Raw genomic sequence first — 26984 nt, forward strand, 5'->3', positions numbered from 1 at the left:
AACGTTCAAAAAGATATATCAGACACTCCTGTAAATAAATAGGCCCTTTATTGTCTTTTCCTTTAACGAATGGAACACAAATTTGTCACGAAGACATACCATACCTCATTTGAATCAATCAACATAAATGCTCTCTGCCAACTACTAAGTGCGTCAAAGAATAGTCATACAGAAGAAAGTGCAAGTATATTTTACGTTTTGTAAATGCCATTTTATATTACAACACATTAAATAACAAATTATAACAGTCAAAAGGAAATTAAGAATCATCAGATGAAATTCTTACCGCAGGATAGAATTAGGTACATGAACCTTTCGTAAGTGTAATTTAATAAGTAAGCAACAGAAATCAAAAATGCCTTAGGAATTACAATCAATAGATGGTTTTAAATTAATTCAAACTGGAATTCAGTGGGTAATTATTTATATTGTTACAGAAATATAAAGGTAGCGATGTGTGTCGTGATAATGACGTGCCTAGCAAGAAATATGAAGTAAATGTAGGGTAGATGGAAAAATCTCCCACTTGTGATTGTCAACGGTTCTCCGCTACCGCAGTTTCGCCGTGACCACGATCCGTGCAACTGGGTCGAATACCGATAATACCGCGTATCGTGAATACCCGCTACATATTTAAAATGTGTCAATGTGTTGATTCGGCGATAATATTAGTGTACCTTTTTTTTTTGTTTACGAGGGGGAAACCTTCAAAAGGTACCCGGTACCGTGGGAGCGACGCAGGGTTATGTGGGATTTTTACCGCACTAAAACCCCCCCGGTGGCCGTCCTCGGCGCTGCGTAGATGGCTCCGGGATCTCCAAAGGAACGCAACCGGAATCCTCTTAGCGCGTTGCCCCGTCGGACTCTGCCCTGGTGAGCTTGACGCTCGCTACACCGTCTGATGCGTACGACGATATGCGTCCACACATACCGCCACCCTTCCCGGGCGTTTCTAGCTCCCAATCTTGTCACCCGCAACCCCGGAAGCCCCCTTTTAGTCGACAGGCAGAGGATACCGTAGCCCTATTCTGGTCCCGGAACTACAGGGACAAATATTAGTGTACCTACGAGTAAATCACATTATTAGAACAATAAGGACATTTTAAAGGATATATAAATAAAATATCAGTAATACATCATTTGCTAATTGTTCTTTGGATGCGTCCCACATTATTATTTTTCTTGGCTTCAATGGCGTCACTTCGATCCTTTCAATCTGCACTTTGGCGGCGCGCCAGTAACGAGCTATTAATTTTCTTGACGTTCACTACGTTTGGAGACAATGACAAGACAATGGGGCCGGGAGCAACGTTAGACAATAAGAATTCACTCATCTGGTATACCTGCAGTAAGTATTATTGCATTATCTATACATATAAAATGAATATAATGATATTTATAGAGTCGTAAACTATGCATTTGGTCATGTGCAATCATTAGCAAAGTTACTGTGCATAATAAGGTCACGAAGTTTTCTGAGTTGCTACGATCAATTTTTACAGATTATGCATGTCATGTTATTTTTTTTTAAATGCGGGCGAAGCCGCGGGTGCTACTAGTATTGAATAAAAATACAGTGCTGAAATGGTAGGTACTATTAAATCGTTATGTACTCGAACTCTGTTACGATGTGGTTTAAATTGATTAATCAGGTAGATTCATGTATGGGTGGCAGTGGCATATCACCATTAATGATGCAATCCATGTTCGTTTAAAACCAATATAAGACTACGTTCTATTACCATAATTGAACGTCTTGTAATTAAACAATAAATTCGTTTGACTGACATCTTCTACGTTCCTCTTTTAAGAAGCTTAAGTATGAAATTCATAAAGATTTACTCAATTTAATATATAGTTCCAATTTTAATAGTATTATCAGCACAGGAAGATTTAAATTGTTTGAGAAACAACAAGTGCCAATTAGTTTTGACATAACGGGTGAGGAATCGCATTTTAACGAGTGCTAAAGGGCGGAAGGCCTGTTTTAAAGGGTGTTAAAACGCGCTTGTACGTGTGGAAGCTTACAAAGCGGGCTTGCAACCCTTTACGACTATACTCACTAACTACTAGTTATGCGAGTAGGTTTGTGCATGGGGTTCCTTAAGTGGGTTTTGTAGTTCGTTGAAAAATCTTTTGTTTTAAAAATTATATGAGTGTTTTACTTGTAATAACGCTCATTGTGTCAGTTAAATACACAGAGTTGTTCGTTTTTCGACGAGGCAAAGATGATATACTACTCTTATTTTATGAATTTTAGATCTATATTTTGTTAGTGTGGGTATGTGGCTTTGTCTCTTATATAAATAGTACTTATAACACAAGTTACACATAATTATTAGTATACACAACGATCATAGTGTATTTTTAGTGTAGTGTAAGTAACTCGGTAAGTAATGGTTTTGGGTTCGTTTCCCGGCGGAAACAAATGTTTGTGTAGCACCCAAATGTCTCGGGGCGTGTCTGCGTTAAATTTGTGTTTGCGTGCGAAGTAGTAGTAGGGGATATTATACTTCGGGCATAGTGATGTTATTTCAAAAAACAAATTAATACTTACAGTGACCTATCGTACAATAAAGAGCTCGGTGTCTGTGGTCGACGTCAGATAGAATTCTAATCTTATCTGGGGTTGTCATCGTCAGGCGGACTGTATAGTCATTTGCTGCTTAACGAAAAACCATGCGTAATAATAGCCTTGTCGTCCAGAAGCATTATTTCTTCGAACACTTTTAAAGTGAATTTACCGCTAGACTCCCTGTAGTCTCGGGAATAGAATAGGGCTACGGTATCCTCTGCCTGTCGTAAGAGGCGACTAAAAGGGGGCTTCTGGGTTTGCGGGCGGCAAGAGTGGGAGCTCAAACCATCCAGCAAGCAACCCCGGGAAGGACGACGGTATGTGTGGTCGCATACCGTCGTAAACACCAGATGATGTGGGAGGAGCCAAAAGTGCTCCCCCAGGGCAGAGCCCGATCGGGGCATCGCGCTTGGACGTTGTGTTCCCTCGGAGATCCCGGAGTTCTCCAAAAAGCGTTGAGGACGGCAACCTTGGGGATTGGATTTTAGTGCGGTAAAAATCCCACATAACCCGGCGTCGCTCCCACGTCGTTGGGTACCTTTTGAAGGTACTTAAATAGTACTAACCATTCTATAAGCCTTTTGGTTTAGTGCTCTATTTTGGTGTTTCCTAACTATCCTTTATTTGTCATAATGTTTATATTTGAAGTAAAGTTTTTCTTTCTTTCAAGTTTATTTACGCCATTAGTCAAAGAGTATGTTATATACACAAACTTATCGGACATTCATTTAAATACTACACGATCATCCTCCAGAGTGTCGACACATACACGTCGTAAACAAGAGGGTGGAATGAGGTCCGATTGGCGAGCTTGTAAAATTTTATGCCCTATCTCGTGCCTTCCGAGGCAATTTCATTATGCTGCCCTGCTTTCATTATGTAAGGATGCAGTTTCGTTGTGTAATTTGATTTGAATTCTGCCACATAAAGTTAAAAGCTACCTATACTCGAGGGCATGCTTTGTACTTAAAGGTTATGCATGTATATCGTCATATTTCAAGTTACATAATATCCAAAGTACCCCTTGGAACAAAAATAAAAATTCAAAATTATAATGTTTGCTTATGTGGACATAACATAAAAGATATATTTTTAGACTAGACTATTTAGGTGTATGCCTCATCGCAGTGCTTTTAAACAAAAATGTTTTAACCCAGTATGCTTACACTGTGGATCACAAAATTCATTAATTAATTAATTTTTTATAGTACCTACAGATTGATCTCGTAGTAAGGGCAATCGGTGCTAAGGTTGCATCTTGGAGGGAGGGCTAGTTAGGGCAATATATAAAGGGTTCGATCTACGATCCAGGTCGAAAGCCGAGATAAGACTTGACACGTAGAGCTAATAACTTACAGGGCTTCTTAATAATCTAGTTGTGACAGTATATTTTAAAAGGTAGTAGAATCTTTACATTTCGATCGTGGAGCTTCCACAGCCACACCTATTTCTTGTGTGTAACATATCTGCGTTAGGCTGCTTAAGGTGGTTCGACTCCGGCGGCTCCACCGCCACACCTATTTCTGCGTAATAACAGCAGTGTTAGGTGCTGCTGTGTTCCGTTTTGTAGGGTGTGGTAAGGGAGACATACATTTCCGAGGCGTTCCAGCTTAGTCCTCGGGGGTAGCGGCGCATCTGTGTCCGACCTCAAGTACAAATATTTAATCCTATCTGGGGTTGATAACAGATGTCCATGGGCGGCAGTAGCCACTTACCATCAGGCGGACTATACAGTTTATATACTTTTTATAAAAAAAAAACTTACTACGAATGAGGTCATTAGTCCTCACAAGTGGAAACTTTCTTAATAAATAGTGATTAAAATAATAATATTATTCTAAACTAAGGGCGAACGTTTATATTCGTTAATATATTTTATATTCTAAACGATGAAAACTAAATAGAAGTATACAAAAACGTTAGTGCTTATGCCACTTGTAACTGAATATTAGTTCAATGAAACTTAATCCACAAAATTGTTTACAAAATACATTTCAATTTCGATGAAATATTTTCGTTGAATTTGATTACGAAATCCGATACAAAAATTGCCAGGTCAACGAGCTTTCAGGATTTTGGATTTTGAAGCAAAATAACGGAATGTTGTGAATATTCGACAAATTCTAGTTCAGTAAACAAATCCGTGCATGTTGTAATAAAATCCCAGTAACGAAGCCATGTTTGTGCACCGGATATTTCAAAATTTATATCCTACGCACTGTAGGTGCCGGTTTTGAAAAATGGCATGTACGAAAATACCTTCCATTTTCCGTGCACTAGTTTAGTTCGATTTGAATTACAAAGGTAATTTAAATAAATGTTCTTAAATTTGTAACACATAATGTTTACTTTGTACCTTTATACTAGCTTCGATCCGCGACTTTGTTGGCGGGGATATTACGTTATGTGTTAAGTAAATAGTCGTAACTCGTAATTAAATTTAAGTAAAAATATTACATCACGTTTCACGTTGATTTTTTATTACGCTCATATTATACGCAGAAAAAGATTGACGTGATTTGGACGCTGCGAAAGATGGTCTAACTTTAGCTATGGCGACAGGATCATCGTATCTACTTCTTTATTATTTATATTTTGAAAATGAATTTAAATAACAAACAAATATAAAATTCACATGATCGTAACTGGTCACTGCAGATCATCTCATATTCAAGTATGCAAGCCAGCTATCACCGACACCTTTTCAACGAAACGCAAGAACTGCTAGAAAGTATCACCGTAGCACTTACCGGATCCAACCATATTCGTTTTACCTTCTTTCATTATTGCAGCATTGTAGTTTTATGCAGATACTGCTATGCATCTGACATCGACAACACAATTTCCATTTGTACTGATACGACCGTAACCAGATAAAATTGAGTTTTCTGCTAGGCCAAGAATCGAACCCTAAACTGATCCACTAACTTAATGGATATTAGACCGAACGGTTAATCTGAGGTTGAATACATTTCGTTTACGTTTCCTTTTTCCTTGATTTTTCGCGAGCAATATTTTTTCCTCATTTTTAGAGTTCCGTGCAAATAGGAAGCATAAACATAAGTAAATTTATCCCTCTTTTAAAAGGCTATTCCTTTGGAATATGTATTATACATATGTTATATAATAGATAAAATAAAGTTTGTCGATTCGATACGATACCTACCTTTCAATCAGCACGATTCATTAAACTGGAGTAAATATATTGGGAATATTATGGAAAAAAGCATAATACAAAGGCCAAGTTTGATCGGTCACTCACTAAAGATTCCCAACTAAAACATTTTCTTTATAAAATTCTTACCAACACAATAATGTTGTGTAAGAAATCCTCAATGCTAAAAGCGAGCCCAACTCGCTCTTAGCTGAGTGTTTATTCAATAAGTTGTATTTTTCTTGTCGGTCCTGTCCTAAAGGTGAAGCTTTTCAGTTTTATTGCTTTAATACTTACTTCAGGAAATTTCTGTAAGCATACGAGTACACATCCTGAATCCATACACACTTTGCATTAAGAAGTGTCCTTTACCTTTCCTAAGTCCGAACTTCAAAAGCCCGCTTTTTCTTACAAACATTTCCAAACCACCTTCGAAATCTTTCACGGACCTTATTCTCTTCGCATACATTTCAAAATTGATTCTCACTTTAGTTTACAGATGTTCATAGATATTGTTTTGTCACGCATGCGCGGTTTATTCAGCGGCCATTTTCGTAGTGTACGTACAAACGTACCACTACATACACACTTTCACACACATGTAAAAAAATGTATCAAATTCTACGAAGGTTACGAATGCTTGCGCATGTGTGTTTGTGTCTCTACACACTACTGTTTGTGTGAGAGGGATGCTGAATAAGGCTTTATTCATATTGAGGGTGTATTTCAATGAAATTGTATGATTTATTGTGGTATTTGTATTGTAAATAGAAGAAAGAAGTGTGCTTGCCCCAGATTCTCGATATTTTACTTTTTAATCTTACTAATTTAAAAATCTTATTTTCATTGTCAGTTATAAATATACCAATAACGACAACTAAATGTTAAATTAAGATTTAGTGTTAAATATTTAAAGAATTGCTAAGAATAAAAATAATTCTGTACAAAAAACATAAATCAAAATTGAAGCTGACAAAAGATGACTTTGAAGACATTAATCAAATCGCAAATGAAATCTACGCACTAAGGTACCACTTATTACTGTTATACTACTACTACCAAGGAATGGAAACAATATAAAGTTTCACGAGATTCTGTTCAGGGTGTAAACGAGCCCCAACATGTGACCTGACCTGGCTTAAACAGCACAGATTTAGTCAGCCCCGAGCCGCCACCGCCGGCGGGTGTGCGCGAGTGCAACCAACCTTCCGTCCCTCTCACTCGAACCATATAACCCTCAGTGCGAAGGAAACAGTGAGATAAACAGGAACTAGGTACGTACCAATTAAGCCTGACCCGAGCATTGCAGGGTTAAAGTTCCTTGGAGAGCTCGGTAATTAATATTCCGTACTTCTTAGGGGAGAGCTTTTTTAACAGCTGTTCCTGGTTACGTGCACGTTTGTTAAGATAACAGCCTCTATGTTAGTAACTTACTTCATAAGCGATAGTGGTGTAATAACGAAACGGCATGATCGTATCAAATTCCGAGCTTATTATATTATTAGTAAGATATTATCGAGTACGGAGGTCTTATATTTCACGTAAAAATATATATTTTTTATTTTTTTGTTGGTGAGATAAAGATATGAACGTTTATTTTTATTTGCAGTAAAATGAATAATTTATATATTTTTCTATTTACAATTTCTATAAGTAATTTACTTCTATAAGATTTAGTTATCTTGGTATGTTTACAAGGAAGAATATTATATTGGTTAACATGGTATTATTCAGGAAAACATTATTCAGTGATTATAATTATTTATGTAGCTATAACAATATTCTTATAATGTATGTACATACCTTTTAGATTTATAATTTTGTGGTCACGTACAATGGAAGCTATATAAGTAGAAATTTGTTTGTTATTCTGAAAAACTTCAATATTAAGTTCAATTGCAGGCTAATTTGAAGTTAATTGAAGCTTTTATAGCTTTTTAGGGATGACATATTTTTGTATTTTACCTTAAACACCGCAGACAAATTTACACGGCAACTCCATTTATAGGTTCTATAATCACATATGAAAATAAGTAAATGAAAAAGTAACTTGAGGCATAGGATCCTATATGCAACCCTCTACTTGATGACCAAAAACTCAGTGTTTATTGTCAAAAAAATTATCGTTATTATATTAAAATAGTAAACTAATCATGCACTTCAATTAAGTCTTGAGGGATAATAACGCATCTGTGGTTGACCTATGGCAGAATTTCATTTGTCGTTATACTAATTACAATTTTTATAAATATTATGTTGGATTACAAGCATGTTCATTATGAAAAATCATAAAAAAATAGTATTAATATATTTATAAAACACTTAATACAAAGAGAGAAACTGAAAAGGTACCTCATTAAGGATTTTCTTATTATGACTTCAAGCTACAAAAACTTGGTGTTTTCGAATTTGTTAATGAATGTCCAAATAAAAACAGAGTTAATGATAGCACCTAGGCCGAAGCGGGGGCGCGCAAATACAAAACGATTTCAGGAAAGAGGAAAAACAGTTTTGTGTGGGCTTAACAATAAGAAACATTTTTTTATAATTCTTTTACACAAGATTCGAAAAACACATACTTACTCGTGCGATGTTGCATGATAAGCTTTGATAGTGGTTGAAACTGTGCCTCTCGTTCATAGGGTCCAACGTTCGAATCCCAGACCTGTGGTTTTCTATTCCTTATTAAAATTAATTTTCAGGTGCTGTAACGGTGAAGAAAATATGGTTACAAAACCTACATACAGAGTTATTTAAATAAAAATTCTAAAGATGTGTCAAGCCAACGATTTTGCACTTGACCAACGCAATGAAATATGGCCTAACGCCTCTCCCTCTGAGAGTAGACCTGTGCCTAACAACGGGACAGTAATTTGTTATCGATATCATAAGCGTAGGTGTGGCGATGTTAGTTACATTGAGTGCATGTTACTTTACGATATTTTCGTTATTAAAATTCTGCACTTCACTTTGTAAAAAGACGATTTGATTTGAAAATTGGACCCCTGAATGTGAGCTCGACAATTTTTTAACCACTATATTATCCTACCAAATATATATCTTTAATCAGCAGCTTAAAACGCTGCAATATCTAAATATATATAACTCAAAGGTGACTGACTGGACAGATCGGGCTAAAATTTGGCATGCAGGTAGATGTTATGACGTAGGCATCCGCTAAGAAAGGATTTTGATCAATTCTACCTCCAAGGGGATAAAATAGGGGATGAAAATATTACTTCGTAACGCGAGCGAAGCCGCGGGCAAATGCTCGTTCTTGTATAAAGGGTGTAGTAATAACTAATAAAGATGCATTAATATGAGGCATTCTAACTTATCCATAATAGAAAAAAGCTTCGATGGACGAAATCTAGTAGGATTTCAATTTTATTGGCGCTTAAACACTTGTCTATGAGCAGCGACCCCTTACCAGGAGGTGTACCACTTGTATGCTGATACATGCAATATATATTAAAAATTATATATGTAGAAAGTACTAACATGCATGTAGGTTTCTTCATCTAGTAGTATACTCCAAGGTTATAGCAAAGACAATAGCCCAGTACTGGAACGGTTGTTCTTGTTATGTGTTGTTGCCAACTCTGATATGAACAGGCCCTTAGGGACCCGCTACAAAGCTTAGGGTTCATTCACAATGTATTTGTTTTATCAAAACCTTTTTAGATTTTCAACGGTAGTATACAAATTATAGTTATTACGAGTATCCTGTATCCCGAGTTTGTGAGACACATTTGCCTAGCATGGAAACACTTCTCCGTCACCAATTAAGAATGAACCGCTCGAAGTAGACCTCTTAAATAAAGTGGGAGGAGACCGGCCATGTCTATGTATATTAGGTGATAACCGCAGTAGGTGAATAACTTCATAACTTGTTTTAGTGTCGGTAATTTATTATTCATTTTACACTTGCATTATGGGTTCTACCATGTTACCCAATAACGAGAGATAACGAGAGTTTATCTATTTTAAATCACACAAATACAGTTATATATACAATCATTATAATATTAACTAATTTGTAAAGAAATAACTCTAAATAATGTATATTTTTAACAACTATAAATGGTTTAGCTTCTTTTACTTTTAACCTTAAATAAAATACTAAATCTGTGGTTTTAACTATTATTATTGGTTAATATTGATTAATTATCAATTAAAATTTTGACGTATCCGAACGTAATGTAATGTCGAAAATTATGGCACATTTGATATTGTGGTCGAAACAAAAGACTTCCAGAATAATGTTATTCGTATTTCAATAGTTATTTACAGAACGTGGTTTATTTATACGACCTAAATGGAAACCTAATAATAGGTTGTCTGCAAAATTAATTAAGCATTTAAATAACGTATTAAGAAAATATGACTTTTAGTGGAAAGTATAGCATATCCATAGGGTGTAAGTACCTTTAAACTAACGATATATACATAATCAAAATATGTTGTTTAATGTCGTTTGTTTTAATTAACTATTCAAGTGTTTGCGTAGGTTATTACCAAGAATAGCTTACTTTATAAACCAGTACAAACTTACAAATATTGCAAACATTCAATTCCAGACGTGAAGAAATCCAGAATAACATCTAAAGAAACCCACCGTCCTTTGGATGGGTCAAACTCAATAACTTAATTTTAACTTGAGTATTGCCTTCGTTTTATGAAATATGTTATACTTTTGTTGTTGTTTTTTCTACTAGACTTCTGACTAGTGATAAATTGTAATGTAAATGTCTAGCCTATCTATTAAATAATCTCGATGTTGTCAAGCGTTGCGTCTTTCAAATCCCTCGGTCAACCATTATCAGATTGTAAAAAAAATAATGTTATCTTCATTACAGGCTGAGACAGCAGCATGTGTTATTTTATTACAATCAGTCGTTTTATGATATCATGTTAATTAAGTTTGATAAGTTCATTGATTTTTTTATAGTTTGACTTTCGTAAGCTACATCTATGACTGCAAAAAATATTAGTTTCAACGTTACTGTATGAAGATCAGCTATTATATAGGGGACGGTCAATGAATTAAATTAAGGGGTTGCGGAATGAGTTCTACCTGAAATCTCATTCACCATTATTTTATTCTATTAGTATAAACTGAGGATATATTGATAAGGTACCAATCACCATAATGTCCAACTCTTAACTCATAGTTAAACGGGATGACTTTATTTAGACTGATAGCTGATAAAGGATAGATGGATGGACTTCATAAAGCTTAATAGCATACTTGTATTAAAACCAAATCCTGTTTAGTCAAAAAGTACATAAATTCGAATTCAATAGAATTTTACACGAAATACCTAGCATAAACTACATACCATCAAAGCATTTCGAAATATCACAAAAAAAGAACTTGTCCACTTTGTACAGTAATGGAAATGGTGGCTTTTAGCATAAAACCACCATAACGTGCTAGAGTAGTACAAAAATATTCAAATGTTATGCCTAATGTCGTGCGGTTGGCGTGTCCAGGACAGTTAGCGAAGTTTGTGCGATACGCGACCGCCGACCATCAAAAGACATTTACTAATTTAGTTAACCTGAATATAGAGCTGTATTCATTAAAAATAGGATTACACGTAAAAACTTTTCCTGCTAACCTACTTCACTAATTACAAAAACCTACTTTCATTTTCTTTGAAGACCGGTGAGATAGATAAGGATGGTTGAACTGTCCGTGATACTGACGCGGCATCACAACCTTTAGCTGCTGTATTTTTTCTAAAATTAAAGTAACAAATAATATTGTAGTCCATGGACATCTAAAAGCTACTGGAGTCGAATCATGAAAGGTTTTGCCACCCTTAAATGAGCTTCTATTACTATATGAGTTGGGATTCTAATTTTCTCTAATAATCTAGGGTTGATTAAAGGTGTCCGTGGACAGTAATGGCCATCTATAATAAGGTAGACTGTATGACTACACACAGAAATAGGAATCGGGTCGCTATTTCTGTATTAATAAAAAATAGCAAGACATCCATAATGGACATCAGGACTGTTTAAAGGAGAATATTCCTAGACTATTACTGGACTACGTACAATCGAATTGGGTCGAATCTTCTGAAGCTTAATTACAACAATTAAGTACTTGTCTGTCTGTAATCGATGTGTCGCTTAGCTACCGTACGTCGGACATTGTAATATATTTCCATATTAATGAACCGTCCTCTCTCATATCATTAATGTGGCATACTTTAGGAGGATAACCGTCTAAGGCAACTTATTACTAGTCTGTAGGACAGGCGATTATGGGTTAGATTCTTGGCTCAGTATTGGAATAGTCGATGAATTTAAATTGTTGTTACGATTCTGGGTTATAATGTGTCTTTATATCTTTGTCAGTGAAATAAATTCTCATGCTACATGTTTTCTATACTAATATTATAAAGAGGAAAACTTTGTTTGTTTGATTGTAATGAATAGGCTCAAAAACTACTGGACCGATTTTAAAAATTCTTTCACCATTCGAAAGCTACATTATCCACGAGTAACATAGGCTATATTTTATATGAAATATATTTGTTAAATAGATTTTGAGGCGGTACAAAGTTTGCCGGGTCAGCTAATTATATATATTTTTATAAACGCTTTTTGATATAGGTATCATTGTTTATTTAAATTTAAATTGTTTATTTAGTTTATATATTTAATATAGTTATAGTTTGTACAAATTTTATGACTTGTTGTATAAAATGAACATAAATATAAATAATTAATTGGAAATGATCGAATACATTAAAAATTAACGTAAGCAGATACTGGTATCAAGTTACCTACTCGTATCACTCCCTAGATGTACTTCAAAATCGACAGCTCTAAATAAAGTGGGTTTCGAATTTAACCCAATCACTTTGATGAAAATATTATTGGATCATCATTGAACCTCTCAGAAGGCTCTCTAAACTATCCCGATCCTTTGAGTTTCAAACGAGATTAGCCTTGTGGGGTTAGGTCATGTCTTCTAACCGTTTGACAGATGACGAACGAAAAGTTACACGAACCACCTTTATGAAATTGGCTGTATGATACTGGTTTCTATTTTATATTAAATTTAAGATAATTTCGAGCCGAGTCTAAAGATTATTTATCGTTATGGTTTTGGTGTGTGTTAAAAGGCTAGTTGGTGAATATAACACGTCTTTAAAGATATTTACTTTTTACATTATTACACGCCTTTCTTGTAAAAATGAAAAAATGAATCGTGATTGTACTCGTCTAGTCCGAGTAAAACTGCTAGTCGGTACTGAATATAGAAACGAATCGCGTCACATTGCAAATTGTATGACTACATCTGCTCGCAACAACTTCAGGGCGGACTAGCAGTTTGGCGGCGCGGACTATACTTACTTACTTGCTTACATAATACGCGATCAGGTAATCAAAACAATTTTTACACCAAAATTTACTTTTCTTTTTACATAAATAATATTATTAATTACGATATCATATTAAATTAACAAAAATGCTAAATAATAATTTACAAATAATAATTAATTTGCACTTTCCAGCAGATGGACTGCATGCTAGTATGCTACTCCTATAATAAAAAACATATTATTATAATATTTTAATATGAAATATTTAATTTGTATAATATTTAATTTGTATGTACCTACACGTACTCGTAGTATGTGAGAAGCCTTCCATGTGTGACTGAACTATTATAGTGCTGCTATTAATGCCTATGAAGCGAGCTAATTATTTCACTTGTTCAGTATAATAATTGCTCACTGCAACCATTCGACGTCTGTCACCTCAAATAAATTTTGTATAGATTCGATCTAAATTCGGTGCTTTCCCTAGAGACTAAACCTTGTCTATTAATGACTAGTTGGCAAATGTACACTCAAACATACATATGCGCTCTCTACAATAAAGCTTCACATGAAGTTCTGAACAATACTTGCCTGTTAGCCACATTTATAATCAAAAAAAGTGATTCTGTAAAACAACTTAGAGTCCCCGGGGAGGCTTTGATAAAACCATGAATATATAATATGCATTTAGGTCGAGTACATTTACTGGGAAAAGTCTAATGCTCAAATCGTGTACGAATTTATGTGTCAAGTTTGCAAGAATAACTTATTACAGGCGTTATAACAAAATGGTGCTCGTATATCGAAAACTGATTAAGTTTAGTTTTAGAGAGAAGACTCGTGGCCAGCAGTGGGACAGTAATTGATTGATGATGATGATGCTGATGATGATGTTTGAGTTTGAGCAATCTAAATGTTGATTTTTATGCAATACGAGTATAATAGTAGTAGTAGTAGAAGTCGGGATTGGTTTTCGTTCGGCACTGATCAATTATCGCAGTGATTAATAAGGCTCTCTAAACTATGAATTTAAACTAAAGTTGCATACTACACATACATTACGTCGATTGATGTACCAGTGCCAAGTACTATGCGTAATTTTAGGACTCTGAGTAATTTGCCGGACATTACAAAACCAACAAAAATTTAAAAACTGTCTTAATGAGTATAAGATTTTTGTTAAATTTGAAATTAAGCAAATAAATGGTCGCATGCAAAGTCAGGAGTGACGCTAGTACGTAATATATCAATCAACAAAACTTAACCTTTTTTGCGTATCATTGCAGTGTTATTATGCAATCTCGTTTCATAAAAATGAGCTTACACAGGTGTAAACTCACGGAGCTAAGTTCATTGTCCGCTCCTGAAGGCTCTATAAATAATATTGTACAGCTCTTGTTTTAAAATACACACGAACAGCCAGACAGTATCCTCGATTAATTGAAGTTTACTATGATAATGCTGAATACTGAATGTTAAATATTATTTAACGTTATAAAATTCAAACACAGTTTTAATGCAATTAAATGCAACACATGCATTCAAAGCCTGCATTATATCGTTCATATAGGAGTTTTGCTTGTGTACGAATCCAACCCACTTTACATAAATTATATTTCTACGCCATTGAATATTTTCAGTAGATGCAATATTATGATTTTGTGACAATAAATACCGTATAGCCAAATATTATTGTATACGAAATCCAAAGAATGGAAACCAAAGAAATAAAATAACATATCTAGACGAGCTCTCAAGATGTCGGAACATTCGTTTATAATTCACGAAACATGTCGCGCGGCACTCCACTCCACTAAGAAGTATTTTTAACAGTAATTTATTTCGCTTTTGAATTATTTCCAAGTTAATACGTCTTTTTGTCCTATATATACTTAGGCGATGTACCAAATAGACTTCTAATGAATAATGCATTCTCATTACTGGTCCCAAAACAAATAGAAAAACTACAAAAGTAAAATATCATATCTAGATAACCACTGAAGACGCAAAGTTTGTTTATTATTCAATGAGAAACACAACGGTGGTAAAATAATTATCTATTTTGAACAGTTATTTATTACCTTATCCCAGTTTTTGTTAGTTTACTTAGCAGTTGCTTCCCAGATTTTGATTTATAAGCAACACTATCAGATAGTGGAATAATATAGACGGTGTATTTTTTTTCAAAATGAACTCGTTCGATTCCCGGCTAGGGAAAAAGTTAGATACTTTTAAAAAACTAATGATGCAGTTTTAGTTTTTATTAAAATCGGCCTCGTAACTCCTTTCAGCATTTTTCGCTTATCCTTATAGTTTTGGATTTGGCCCTGAAGGCCTGTTTGAAAAATTCACCCTATATATACGTTTTATGTATGTTTGGATTGTTTCTTAACTTTAACGCATTTCAGATAAAATATATGGATGAAGTAACTAAATTCATCTCAAGCTATAATTCTTCTTCTTCATTTATTGTTAATATGAGTATAATATAAATATCACATCAAATATTTTATATACATCTAAATTACCATTATAGTAATAACGCTTTAACGCTTTCTACACTCACAGCCCCACACTAGGACCCACAACCCACCACTACCGTGGGTGCCATGGACACACACAAAGACAAATACAAAAACATCCAGACCCAGAAACAGAAACCTGAATCATTTAGTATTCTGTCTGGCCGGGGATCGAACCCGGGACCCTCTGCGCGTCAGACCGGTATAATGACCGCTCCGCCACGCGGGTCGTCATAGTAACCTTCATTATAATAAAATAATGTAGGTACTATTGATAAATATGTTTCTAGTATCCACGAATTGAAAATTGACTAAAATTGTGAACTAACAGCATAAATGATTTAAAAAATGCAGATATCAAATACACGAAACGTACTTAAGAGTGTAAACCGTGTAGGCTTCATGAGTACACAAATGCACATAACACACACATGCTCGTGCAAACACTTAAAAACATTACACCGTTTTGAAGCAATTGGATATTTCTTATCCAATCCAATCCAACACATCCAATTAAATTCCCGAGACGTCAAAACTTTTATACAGCCCGAGATAAGTCGCGAAACAGGTGACATCGCTAGAAACCGACCCTATATAAATTTACAAGTCGTAAAAGAGCCACACCAATTTTATTGGTCGTATTTTTATGTGGAAACGATATTGACGTTTGCAAGAGAAAGTTTCTTTAACTCAAATTTTGGGGAAAACTGGGAGTTTCTTATATTTTCCTCTCGTTGATTATATACCAATATAAATTGATATATTATAAAGTTTGTATACTGGGGAGGTTTTTTAACACGGTTTTATTAGCTTGGGTTGTATGTATGTATGTATGTAAGTAACAAGTAACGGAATCTTTGAACCCGATTTCTATCTACTTTGAACGTTCAGTTTAATTTAAAATTTTGAAGAATTATCAAAAACCGAGGACAATACACGATTTTAATAATTTTGTACCATTGTCCTTATCAACATCCTCAGGATTAACGATTTTCGAGGCGAGATTGTTCAAGCGCCTTAGAGAAAGTTCATCGCAACTTACAAGATTGCTAATAATTATTGCTTTTTAGTTTCAATAAGGCGTAACTGTTATAGGATGATTTTTAGTTTAGGCAATAATAATGTTATTTCCCTATAACTCAAATGTTCTGAAACATATCTATAATGCCCTCTTGTAGAATGATTTTTAGGATTCCGTACTCAAAGTTTAAAACGAAACTCTCCGCTGTCCGTTCGTCTGTCACTGGGCGTTATCTCTTAAACCGTAATAGATAGGATAGACACTTGTTTTTTTACAAACGATGCATAATGGTGGTCGCTATAACAACAAATACTAACAATTTAGTAAATAAATATAGTTCAAAAAACTAAAAACACGCTTTTTCACTTTTTTCACAATTATACTATTTACTGTTCCTTAATTGATTCTTAGATTGAAAATTATTTTCTACTTATTAGTTGAATTTATCATAAAATCGTGTTTTTTAGTTTTTTGAACTATTTGCAGTTAGACAGTGCCATACCTATATTTTTTGCTTGTAGAAATAGTGTACAACAAGTATTTCAAAAGATTAAAAAATATATATCTTATGGTAGTTTATTTACTAAATAACGTTTTCAGTTACAATTATACAAATAAGAATAAAGTTAATTTGTAAAGATGAAAAGCCTGGAAAACGTTTCTTTAAGATTGTTTCAGCATTAATGATTACGTTCTTAATTACACAACGTCGAAGCACTAATGTTTCCTTCTTAAATATTCGTAGACGTAAGCAGTTCAGCTAACACTCTTTTAAAATACAATGTGGTACAATAAATAGTGCAAATGAATATACAAAGAGAATAAGACGTTTCATGTTTTAAATGTGATTAATTGTGTGATTCGGGTTCAAATAGTAAATATTATATGTTTGTTATATAATACTTATAAAACAGCTTAACTTAAATGGTTTAACCATTACACCAACTTTATTAAGCAATATAGCAATTTTCACAGAATGTAGTGAATGATTATAACTACTCGTAAGTAAAGAATATCCGGGATGATACATGTACGCCAATGTAGGGAGAGTGGGAGGGAGATACTTAATTTCACTTGGTTTTACAACTTGAGAAGTTACACTTCATGGCAGCGCTGCCTGTGCAGGGAGTCTTCTTAATGACAAAATAGTTACTGACAAAGTATCAGTATTTCCCTTGTATATACAAAGTTTATAAATTTCTGTTAAGTGTTCTTTGTAATAAATTCATAAAATATTAAGCCTATACTTTCTTTATTTCCATAGTCTCTTTGTAAATAATAAAAATCATCCAATGGTTTCATTTTGTCTCTACGTGTTATTTTCGTTAGATACACTGCTGCTTTTTACTGTTGTTGTAGTTTTATCCATCCATTTAGAGGAGTAAAGAAATATTGTGTATTGTACTGTATTTATATACTACTGCTAATTGTTAGTATTCATAGGTAGGCATAGATGTATAGCCTAAAATGTCATTGTAAGGAGCTACATTTTCAAAGGCCTATTTCTAAACTTATTAGCGTTAAACTTAGTAATTAGTTGTTAAAAGTTAAATCGAAAATTAATTACTTATTTTACTTTGTGTACGTATAATTATGTATACGTTATAATTACGAATCTTTAGCCTTTGAACAAAAATTGATTATGAAATCAATTACACAACTTAGTTTCATTTGTCAATTACCAAGAATAGCTATCGCTTGTTACAGGTTCGACAGCTATCTTAATAGTGTAAAAATGTAGACATTAGCGCAAAAATTAAATAAATAAGAGGTAGATTTTTTTGTTCACTTATGAACAATCCATTTTGTTGTTCTAACGTAACGAGGCGTAGAATGTGTTCACAAAGTTCAAACTTTAATTATTCACTGAGCACGCCATTCGCAGGGATCTATTGTTTTTTCATAAGAAAAAAAGTTCAAGTAAAACTATGTTATTATACTGTAATTTCCATCCCAATGGTACTGATTCCTGATAATGAAATCATTCGATGTTTCAAGCTTATGTTTTAAAAGAATATTCGTCTTTCAGTTTTTTTAAGCGGATCAATATGGACAGATTTTTAATAACACTTGATTTGTTTTACATATTATGGCCGACGCTTACATTTAGAAAGCAGGAGTTATTTTAGTTAAAGTTAGAATTTGTTTATGGTGAACTAATAACCCAGTGATTCAATTAATCGTACTGATTAGTTAAATGAAAACGACGCTTAGATTAAGCATCATATTTATAAGGATTGGGGTTTAATAAATTTAAAGGTAAATTAATTTAAAGTCATGTTCTTCCCAAATTATTTCATAAATTTTCATATCAAAATACACTGAAAAGTGATCTTTAGTAACAGAGTCCCATAAGGTTTTTTTCGCCATTCATCATTCATCATTGCAAATAGAACTAAATTCAATCAATTCATTCTGCTGTCAATCAATTCATGTGCTGACATAAGTCTTAGCGAAACTTTTTGAATATAAAGTTTTAAATTAGCTGAAAAGGAAAATTCATATTTCTTCTTTAAATGTACGGTATAAAATTAAAATTAATTTAGGAAATATTTTATGAAACATGCGAATTTATTTGCTCATAGTTTAACCTAATTTTATAACTCTTAATGAGCAAAGCAGCGGCACTAATGGATTTCTAAAATGCCAAGATATTTACTGAAACTCGCGACCTTTCGCTAAAAGCTATTTTAATATGACGAATATTTTATATTGCCCGACGAATGCTTTAGTTTCACTTTAAAAGATTGCCATACTAGAGTTAATATACAAGATGGGCCAAGAGTCTTAGATTAGTATCTTGATACTCACATGGTTTTATGTACTCTTAAGTATGTACTACTAGTCTGATTTGGTAATTGTTTATTACCCAATGTTGAATCTTCGAACCATGCATCAACAATGTCTAAGACTATATTTGTCATGTCATATATAGATTATTTTTGTCATGTCTATAAATTTATAATTTCAATCTTTCAAATACATACCGATGGCGCAGCAAACAAAAAAGCCATCCTTCCCAACCAGATCACATTCTACTGGCCCGGCTATCCATGCTTACCACATACAATTAAGATATTAAGACTACTAACAAAGGTACAACTAAAAAAAATATCTAAAAGAAATTTAATGCGTGCATTCAGATTATTATTAGCTGCTTAAACATATAGGGGGACCAGATCGATCACTGTGCACAATTAGTAACTATTTATTAATCTGTGGCACAATACTATTTAACTATTGAATTATCGATACATATTTTAGTATATCGATTTATATTTTAGTTGTACAAAAAAAAAATAAACAAGTAATTAATTTAAAAAATCAAAAACCCGACTGCACCAAAAAGGCTGAAGTAGAATTTCCAAAAGCAGTGAAATACGTATTTCATTATTTTTATCCAGAAAGCCAATACAAAGATTCATAGTAGGTGTCTGCTTCAAAAACAAAAGATGTTTAAACGATATTATCCTATTTTATCCTAGTGCTCATTTACGCTATATAAATGTGTAAAATTCCAGCACGCTTAAGTTCAGCGGTTTCCATTTGTGTTGATCTCTGCACAGCAACTCACTCATTTAGTCAGACAGTCATATCGATGTGTATATATGTACTAGCTGACCCGGCAAACGTTGTGTTGCCATATAAACAAAAAAATGGTAAGGGCGAACAACCCTTATCACTTAGGGGTAAAATATAGATAGTGGCCGATTCTCAGACCTACTGAATATGTATATAAAATTTGGTGAAAATCGGTGAAGCCGTTTCGGAGGAGTACGGTAACTAACACGAGAATTTTATATATAAGATATATTATATAATGTATGAGTAATCTACTCTTAATTTTCTTTATTTCGACACCCTACTCGATAGGTTTGGTTATTTTTTTTTAAAACGTGTTACTATTTCGCGAGAAATATTCACCATTTACGGTCTATAAAATATATAACTTCAGTAATTCAAAGTTTCGGTCATTATTTTACCTCGTTAGAGGTAGAATTTCATTATTTTTATCCAACAAGCCTGATACAAAATTTCATAGTGTTTGCTTCAAAATTGACGGTTGTTCAAATGAACTTTTAACCCTTATTTAACCCTCTACGGGGTTGATTTTTCGGATGGAGATAAATAAGTGCCTCCTTGTTCCTATACAGAAAGCCAAATACAAAATTTTAAAGCAGTTGCTTCAAAATTAAAGGATTTCAAAAAAACTGTTTTTCCCTATTTTACCCTCTTAAGGGTAGAATTTTCAAAGGGCCTTTCTTAGTACTTATTCACGCTATATAGAGAACCTATGTGCAAAATTTCAGAACTGTAAGGTCCTCAGTTTAGGCTGTACGTTGATTTCTGAAAAATGAAAAAGTCATTTAGTTAGTCAGTCAGTCAGTCACCTTGCTGTTTTATATATATACAAATATGTTTTTATAATCTCCGTTTAATTTCCTTTCATTTGATACCCTACTCGATAGGTTCGGTTAACTTTTTTTTTTAAATGTGTTACTATTTCGCGCCAAAAATCCGCCATTTTGATTTTTTTTTACTAACACCTATCTAAGGACACTCGGGTCATTGAGACAAATATAATGACACCTTAACTGTTGAAATTCATCCAGCCGTTTGTTAGATCGGATCAAATAAAGAAAGACAAACATACAAGATACGCGCGAAAAACATAACCCTACCTTGGCAGTCGGGTAAAAAATGAGAATAAATATATTTTAACTGTGGGAAAAGTGTTGACATTTGAGTTTGAGAATATTATATTCTAGAAATAGCAATCTCGTTCTCAACTATCAAAGTTTACTATCAAACTTTATTTATTTTGAGAACTTACATGCAGCAAAGATCTTTGTTACGTTACAAGAAACTATAGAATTCAGTAATATGCTATTGTACGGAGCGGACAAAGTTAATGTCAGGGTACGCAAGGAAATGTTTGTCTTAGATTTAAACTTGTCGTGCAAATTATAATGACTTTAATAGTATATTGCATGTATTTCCTAGCTGTTCTGGCATAGGTCATGTCCTTTCCGGTAGATGGCGCAGTGAGTTTAATTGTCTAATTATATTTTAGGGTCTTGGTTAAGGTTGAAAATGCGAATTGTAATTTTTACGCTACGAGCATTATTCTAAGAATGTGAAGGTTTTAGGATATATGTAGGTTGAGTGAGAATCTCACATGTGTTCATTGCGTAATTGAAAAATTGGAGGTTTAGCTGAGATTATAATCATTAGTCTAACACTGATAAATAGTTTATGTAATATTATATTGTAGGACAAACATGAAAATGTTAATACTGAATTTATTTTAATTATTGTTTGACTTGCAAAAAAAATATGAATATGGCATTCCATTTATTTGTAATTATCTTATACCTATCGAAGTTAATTAAAAATATTTTTTGTTTGTTACAGAAATAACAAATGTGAAAGTGTGATACAGTCATGTGAGGGCAGCCGCCACCGACAAAATGTGCTCCTGGGTAGTTTCCGCCCTCATTATCCTCTTCGCCATGGGTAAGTTACCATTTACCATTAATTATATTTCGATCATCTTAAAAGAATATTACTGAATGAAATTCTTTTCTACAGTAGGTTTTTGGTGTTCTCACTATTTGTTGTGTGTACTGTGTACTTATTAAGATGATATTTTTGTTCATAGGAAGGTAGTAGTATCATTTGTGGGTCACTACAGAGGCCCCACCGTCAAACTTATTTCTTCTTAATAACATCAAGGTTTAATGCTCCTGTGTTCCCCTTTATAGGGTGCAGTGGGAAGACATATTTATCTGAAAGGTTTCAACTTATTCCTCTGCAAGTTGTTAGTTTAACAATAATGAGTTCACGAGGTTGTTTTTTGGTCTTTCAAAAACATTTCAAATACTCTCAACTGTTAATTCTTAGACAAGCCCGGTACCGAATATTGGGATAATAATGGGTCGTTGATTTTGAGAGCCACTCATAATTATATAACCTGCTTGATTCAGAAACTACTTACATAACACTGGATACTTGGACAGGCGTTCAAAACTTCTATTTTCACCCAATAAACTAGGTTTCCTTTATTTCTTCCTAAACTAACTTGGCGTACTAAGTTCTAAAACTTACTTTTAGAATCTTGGTTCAGAGTTCAAAATCTTTGCTTGTCGGCGCCAAGATGCGGGGTAAGCATGTAACTTGATCTTACAATATTATAGTAAGATCTGTAAATTCTTATTTATATCTTACCTTTTGGCGTTAGTTTTAGTCTTAGTACGTTAAAGGAAATTAGTCTGAATCCATGAAGAACTATAAAGTTTCAATAATATAAATTAATTTAAGAAACATTTATTAAGATTCAGATATAAATCTATGTTAAGTAAAGGAATTCAATGAAATTAGAACACATAGGGACTACAAGGAATACGGTAATAATATAGTTAAAACTTGAGATGCATTACCAACTTCTCAGATGTAATTAATGTTGGCTTAACGCTTATACTTGTCCTACATCAAATATAAAGCCTGATTCATATACGAAAGAAATATTTTTCAATAACGAATACACACAAAATTCTGCGAGTAAATCTGGTAATAAATAGATATAAGGTGTTAAATTTTTACGATATCTTATTTTCCTTCGTAAGGTATGAAATAATCAGTAAACAAGTCTTAAGTATTACACAAAATTTCCTCTCATTCCGCCGTAATGGCGTACCCGGGCTCCGTAATGGCGGTGTATATAAAAAGCTTCGGATTTGCCATTTCTCATGATTCACGTACGTTTGTTTCGGCACCCTGACATTTGACGTCGCGCTCTGATGATAATGCGAAAATGGCGTAGGTACGTAAGATCTTTATTTTTCTTTTTCGACGCTAATATCATAAATGCTGTAATAACATCAAAGCGTCATTCGGAAGCTTTTGCTAAATTACGAGCTTTGAAACCTGTTGACTTAGTGTTTTACGTCGCTTAAGATGATGTATAAATTTTATATTGAATGTAAAAGGTTTATTGCGTTCGCAAATCTACATAATAAAATGTAATCTAATATCAATAAAATTAAATGTAATAATAAATAGTTATAGGCACTGTAACGTTCGTTTAAATTTTGCATTACATAGTAAAATCATAATTTATTCATCGGCGTAGTTGTTGCAAATATCTATAAAATACTTTATTAGTTGTACTATATTCTTTATAACTTCGTTTAATATAATATTACTGACCTAATTTGCGCATATGTAGAAGTGACATTTTCAATTTAACATTACGCTACGAACAAAATTGAAAATTTGCAAAATAAAAATCAAATTTGTTAGTACAAAGGGAAAGATCCTTTTTCATAACTCATTTAACCACGTCTCGGGGACAAAGGGAGCAAAGTTATTTCATAACAAAATAAAACTCAATTAACTTTGCGAAAAAAATATGACTATTTTATTTCAGGAATAAAATTACAAATTACTTTGTGTCAAAAAAAATATAATTATAATTATTGTACATAACAACTAACATAAACTTACCAGATTGCATGCATTATCAAATAGTTTTTTTATTTTTTTGACACCGAAAAAGCGACACGACAGTTATTAATTACAATGTAGCTTAAATATTATGCGAAGACGTAAATAAGAAAATGTCTAAAATTAAAAATAGGTATCCAAGATATGTTTCTATATTTCTAGTTTTCTTTCTTTTTAAAGACAAGTCAATTTCTACACATGTTATTTTTGTATAGCACTTACCCAAATTTTGTCACTCGCTACACTATTATAACTACAGTAGTGAAAAATTATTATCATAATTCCTCATAATGTGTCCACTCATTTATTCACTCCAAAATAAAACAACGACATTATAAAAGAATTAACAAATTGATCCTCTGTATAATATTAGCATTAATAAAATCCGCTAAAGTAAGAACGCGAGCATACACCGAGTGCACTCGCATCGAGAGCACTCCGCTTTCGATTCTGTAAAACTCCAACCAATTCCAATTAATGTACATTCCCGTTCATAAAAGATAAAACGTAAACCAAGATTTATCTACTGTAATCTTTTTCACTCGCGATTCAATAGCCTACAAATTGGGTGAAGTAAAAAAATATAAATTGGCGGCCGAAAACATTTTTACATGAAAAGGGCGGTCTCGGGCCGTCCCGTCCCGTCAATTAAAATGCAAATTGGCATCACCCGACGCGGAAAGATGATGAGACTTTGTTATACAAATTATACACATCGCTCATATTTATACACGGACATCGCCTAGTAATTATACAATAACAACTCATGAGAAACGTCCTTTGAATACTAAATGTAGTTTAAAATGAATGTAAGTTGACTGGGCAAGTGCACCGTCGTATCTTTTATTTTTATTGTACATATGTATGAGTACACAACATTGGAAATGTACTGTTAAACATATAATATACGTACCAACATAATAATTTTGATATTATTATTACTCCATGGCTGTAAACGTCTATAATTTCTTCATATTTTTATCTTTTATATAATAAAAAATATTCATAAAGGAGACAAATCTGGAGGGAACTCATTCATTCTATTTTCATGATGATGATGATGATGAAATTGAATTCTACACGCAACATAAACGAAAAACAAATAACCGTATGTTGCTGTTAGCAATTATGGTTCCGTAGAGAGAGAATACGCTTGACATTAACTATAATAAATATTAATATTGTTTGACTTTGCTTCCTCTGATGGATATGGATCTCTTTTTGTAATGCGAAAGTTTTAGGTCACTGATAAATGGTTAAATGTAACCAAATTTGAATCCCAGTATAATGTAATTTTTTAAAACTAGGCTTAGACCATAGGTAAACAAGTTGACCTACCCAAGAATTGTGGCAGGAAGATTATTGTCAGCTTAACATTTGCATATTATACTTTCGATTGGTATGTAATTTGTCTGTTAACCAAACCAGTGAAATGTTTAAGAATAAAGCTTTTTTAGTAACACTCTGGACGAAATTTTTAGTCAACCCGTTTGCATTGTATTTTTTGACTAATTTTGATATAAAAACTTTTCATCCATTAACCAGCTCGGTGAATTTCAACCTATAGACCATATATTTTATATTCCTTTAACTCTTAAGAACATTGTCCAGACAAATAGAGAATTTTCGTATACTTATATGAATGTAGGACTAGTTTAATTGTAACTCATATTAACTAGCTCTTAATAAAAAGAAAATGTTCACTTTATCAAAATATTATAAAACCCAGCATAATTTTATGTAACATGCAGAGATGTATGCACTGCTAATTAAATTCCTGGTGAGTACCGTCGCTGCATATACAAAGGATTTTATTTTTATTAAAGTAAAAAGAAAATATCGTATTATACTAAATTAACTGGAAATGAAAACGTTCCTTTTCAAGTATTTAATGTTTTGATTAATTTTAAATGCTTAAGTGCTTTTAGTATTTACCTCTGACTTTTAAGTAAACTGACCTACAAACGACAGGCATAATTATTATTATGTTTAAGTAGTTATGTTTATATATATTGATAATATTTGTTTGAGCTCCTTTACTTTTATAGAAAATATAATTATTATTAATGTTTTAATATGCCAACATTAGCGATATTGGCTTAACTATTGGTCTAGGAGATATTCTAACCTGAATGTCACTGTTTATTCTTCAAACACTGTTAATCCCCAGCTCGTAATATACAGTTGAACCAAGCTTGCTGAGTATTGAATTATCTCGCTGTGTAAATAAAGCGATATCTCCATAAATTCCGGCTTACATATTTAAATGCTTCTGAAATGTACGTTGTTTCACTGAGCGCTGCTGTTGATTATTATTTAACATTCTGTCATGAGGATAATATGAAGCTTTAATTGTTCCTATTGTATTTATTCATAACAGTTTTTAATGCTCATAATAAAATTATGTTGAATGTTGTTATCACAGGTTGTTATGTAGTGTTAAATGTTATTATTTTTTTTAATGTTGAATACTTGTTAAAAATGCTTAATTATTATGTTTCGACTCTTTTTCAAGTAAGTATAACACACAAGACAATTGTTTTTTTTTTCAAATTACTTAATTAACCGCGGCTGACACGCAATAATTCCCGGGTCCGATCCCTGTTCGAGGCGGGCAAATATCTATTTAAATTTTAGTTTTGGACATTTTAGATATGTATGTGTTCGTTTTATATCATAGTGTGGGACTATAAAAATAGAGAAAATTACATACGAGTACATACGTTATAGTATAATTATGTGGGCTCCCAGGAGCATATATGTATGTGTGTGTGTAATAATCACGGTACACAATATTCAGATACCGTGCCTAGAAGTACGTATGGGCGAGCAATTAAATTCGATATGCTTCGAGTAGCACCCG

At 33.2% G+C, this 26984-nt stretch overlaps 1 protein-coding gene across 3 annotated transcripts in view; it reads left to right on the forward strand.

The window, feature by feature from the left end:
* The first annotated feature begins 6893 nt into the window (after nucleotides 1-6893).
* Dscam3 (Down syndrome cell adhesion molecule 3) overlaps nucleotides 6894-26984 on the forward strand; it is a 187498-nt gene continuing 167407 nt past the window's right edge. For all 3 annotated transcript variants that reach the window (XR_012103075.1, XM_073082409.1, XM_073082410.1), the window contains exons 1-2: nucleotides 6894-7003; nucleotides 22031-22132. Coding sequence is in view for 2 of the 3 variants with exons in the window: in XM_073082409.1 (XP_072938510.1) it covers nucleotides 22087-22132 (46 nt within the window). In the remaining variant the exon portion in view is untranslated. The remainder of the gene's footprint in view (nucleotides 7004-22030; nucleotides 22133-26984) is intronic.

The sequence above is a fragment of the Epargyreus clarus genome, unplaced genomic scaffold (genome assembly GCF_041222505.1).
Source record: "Epargyreus clarus isolate Ecla_fem2 unplaced genomic scaffold, WU_Ecla_fem_2.2 ptg000003l, whole genome shotgun sequence".
Lineage (NCBI taxonomy): Eukaryota > Metazoa > Arthropoda > Insecta > Lepidoptera > Hesperiidae > Epargyreus > Epargyreus clarus.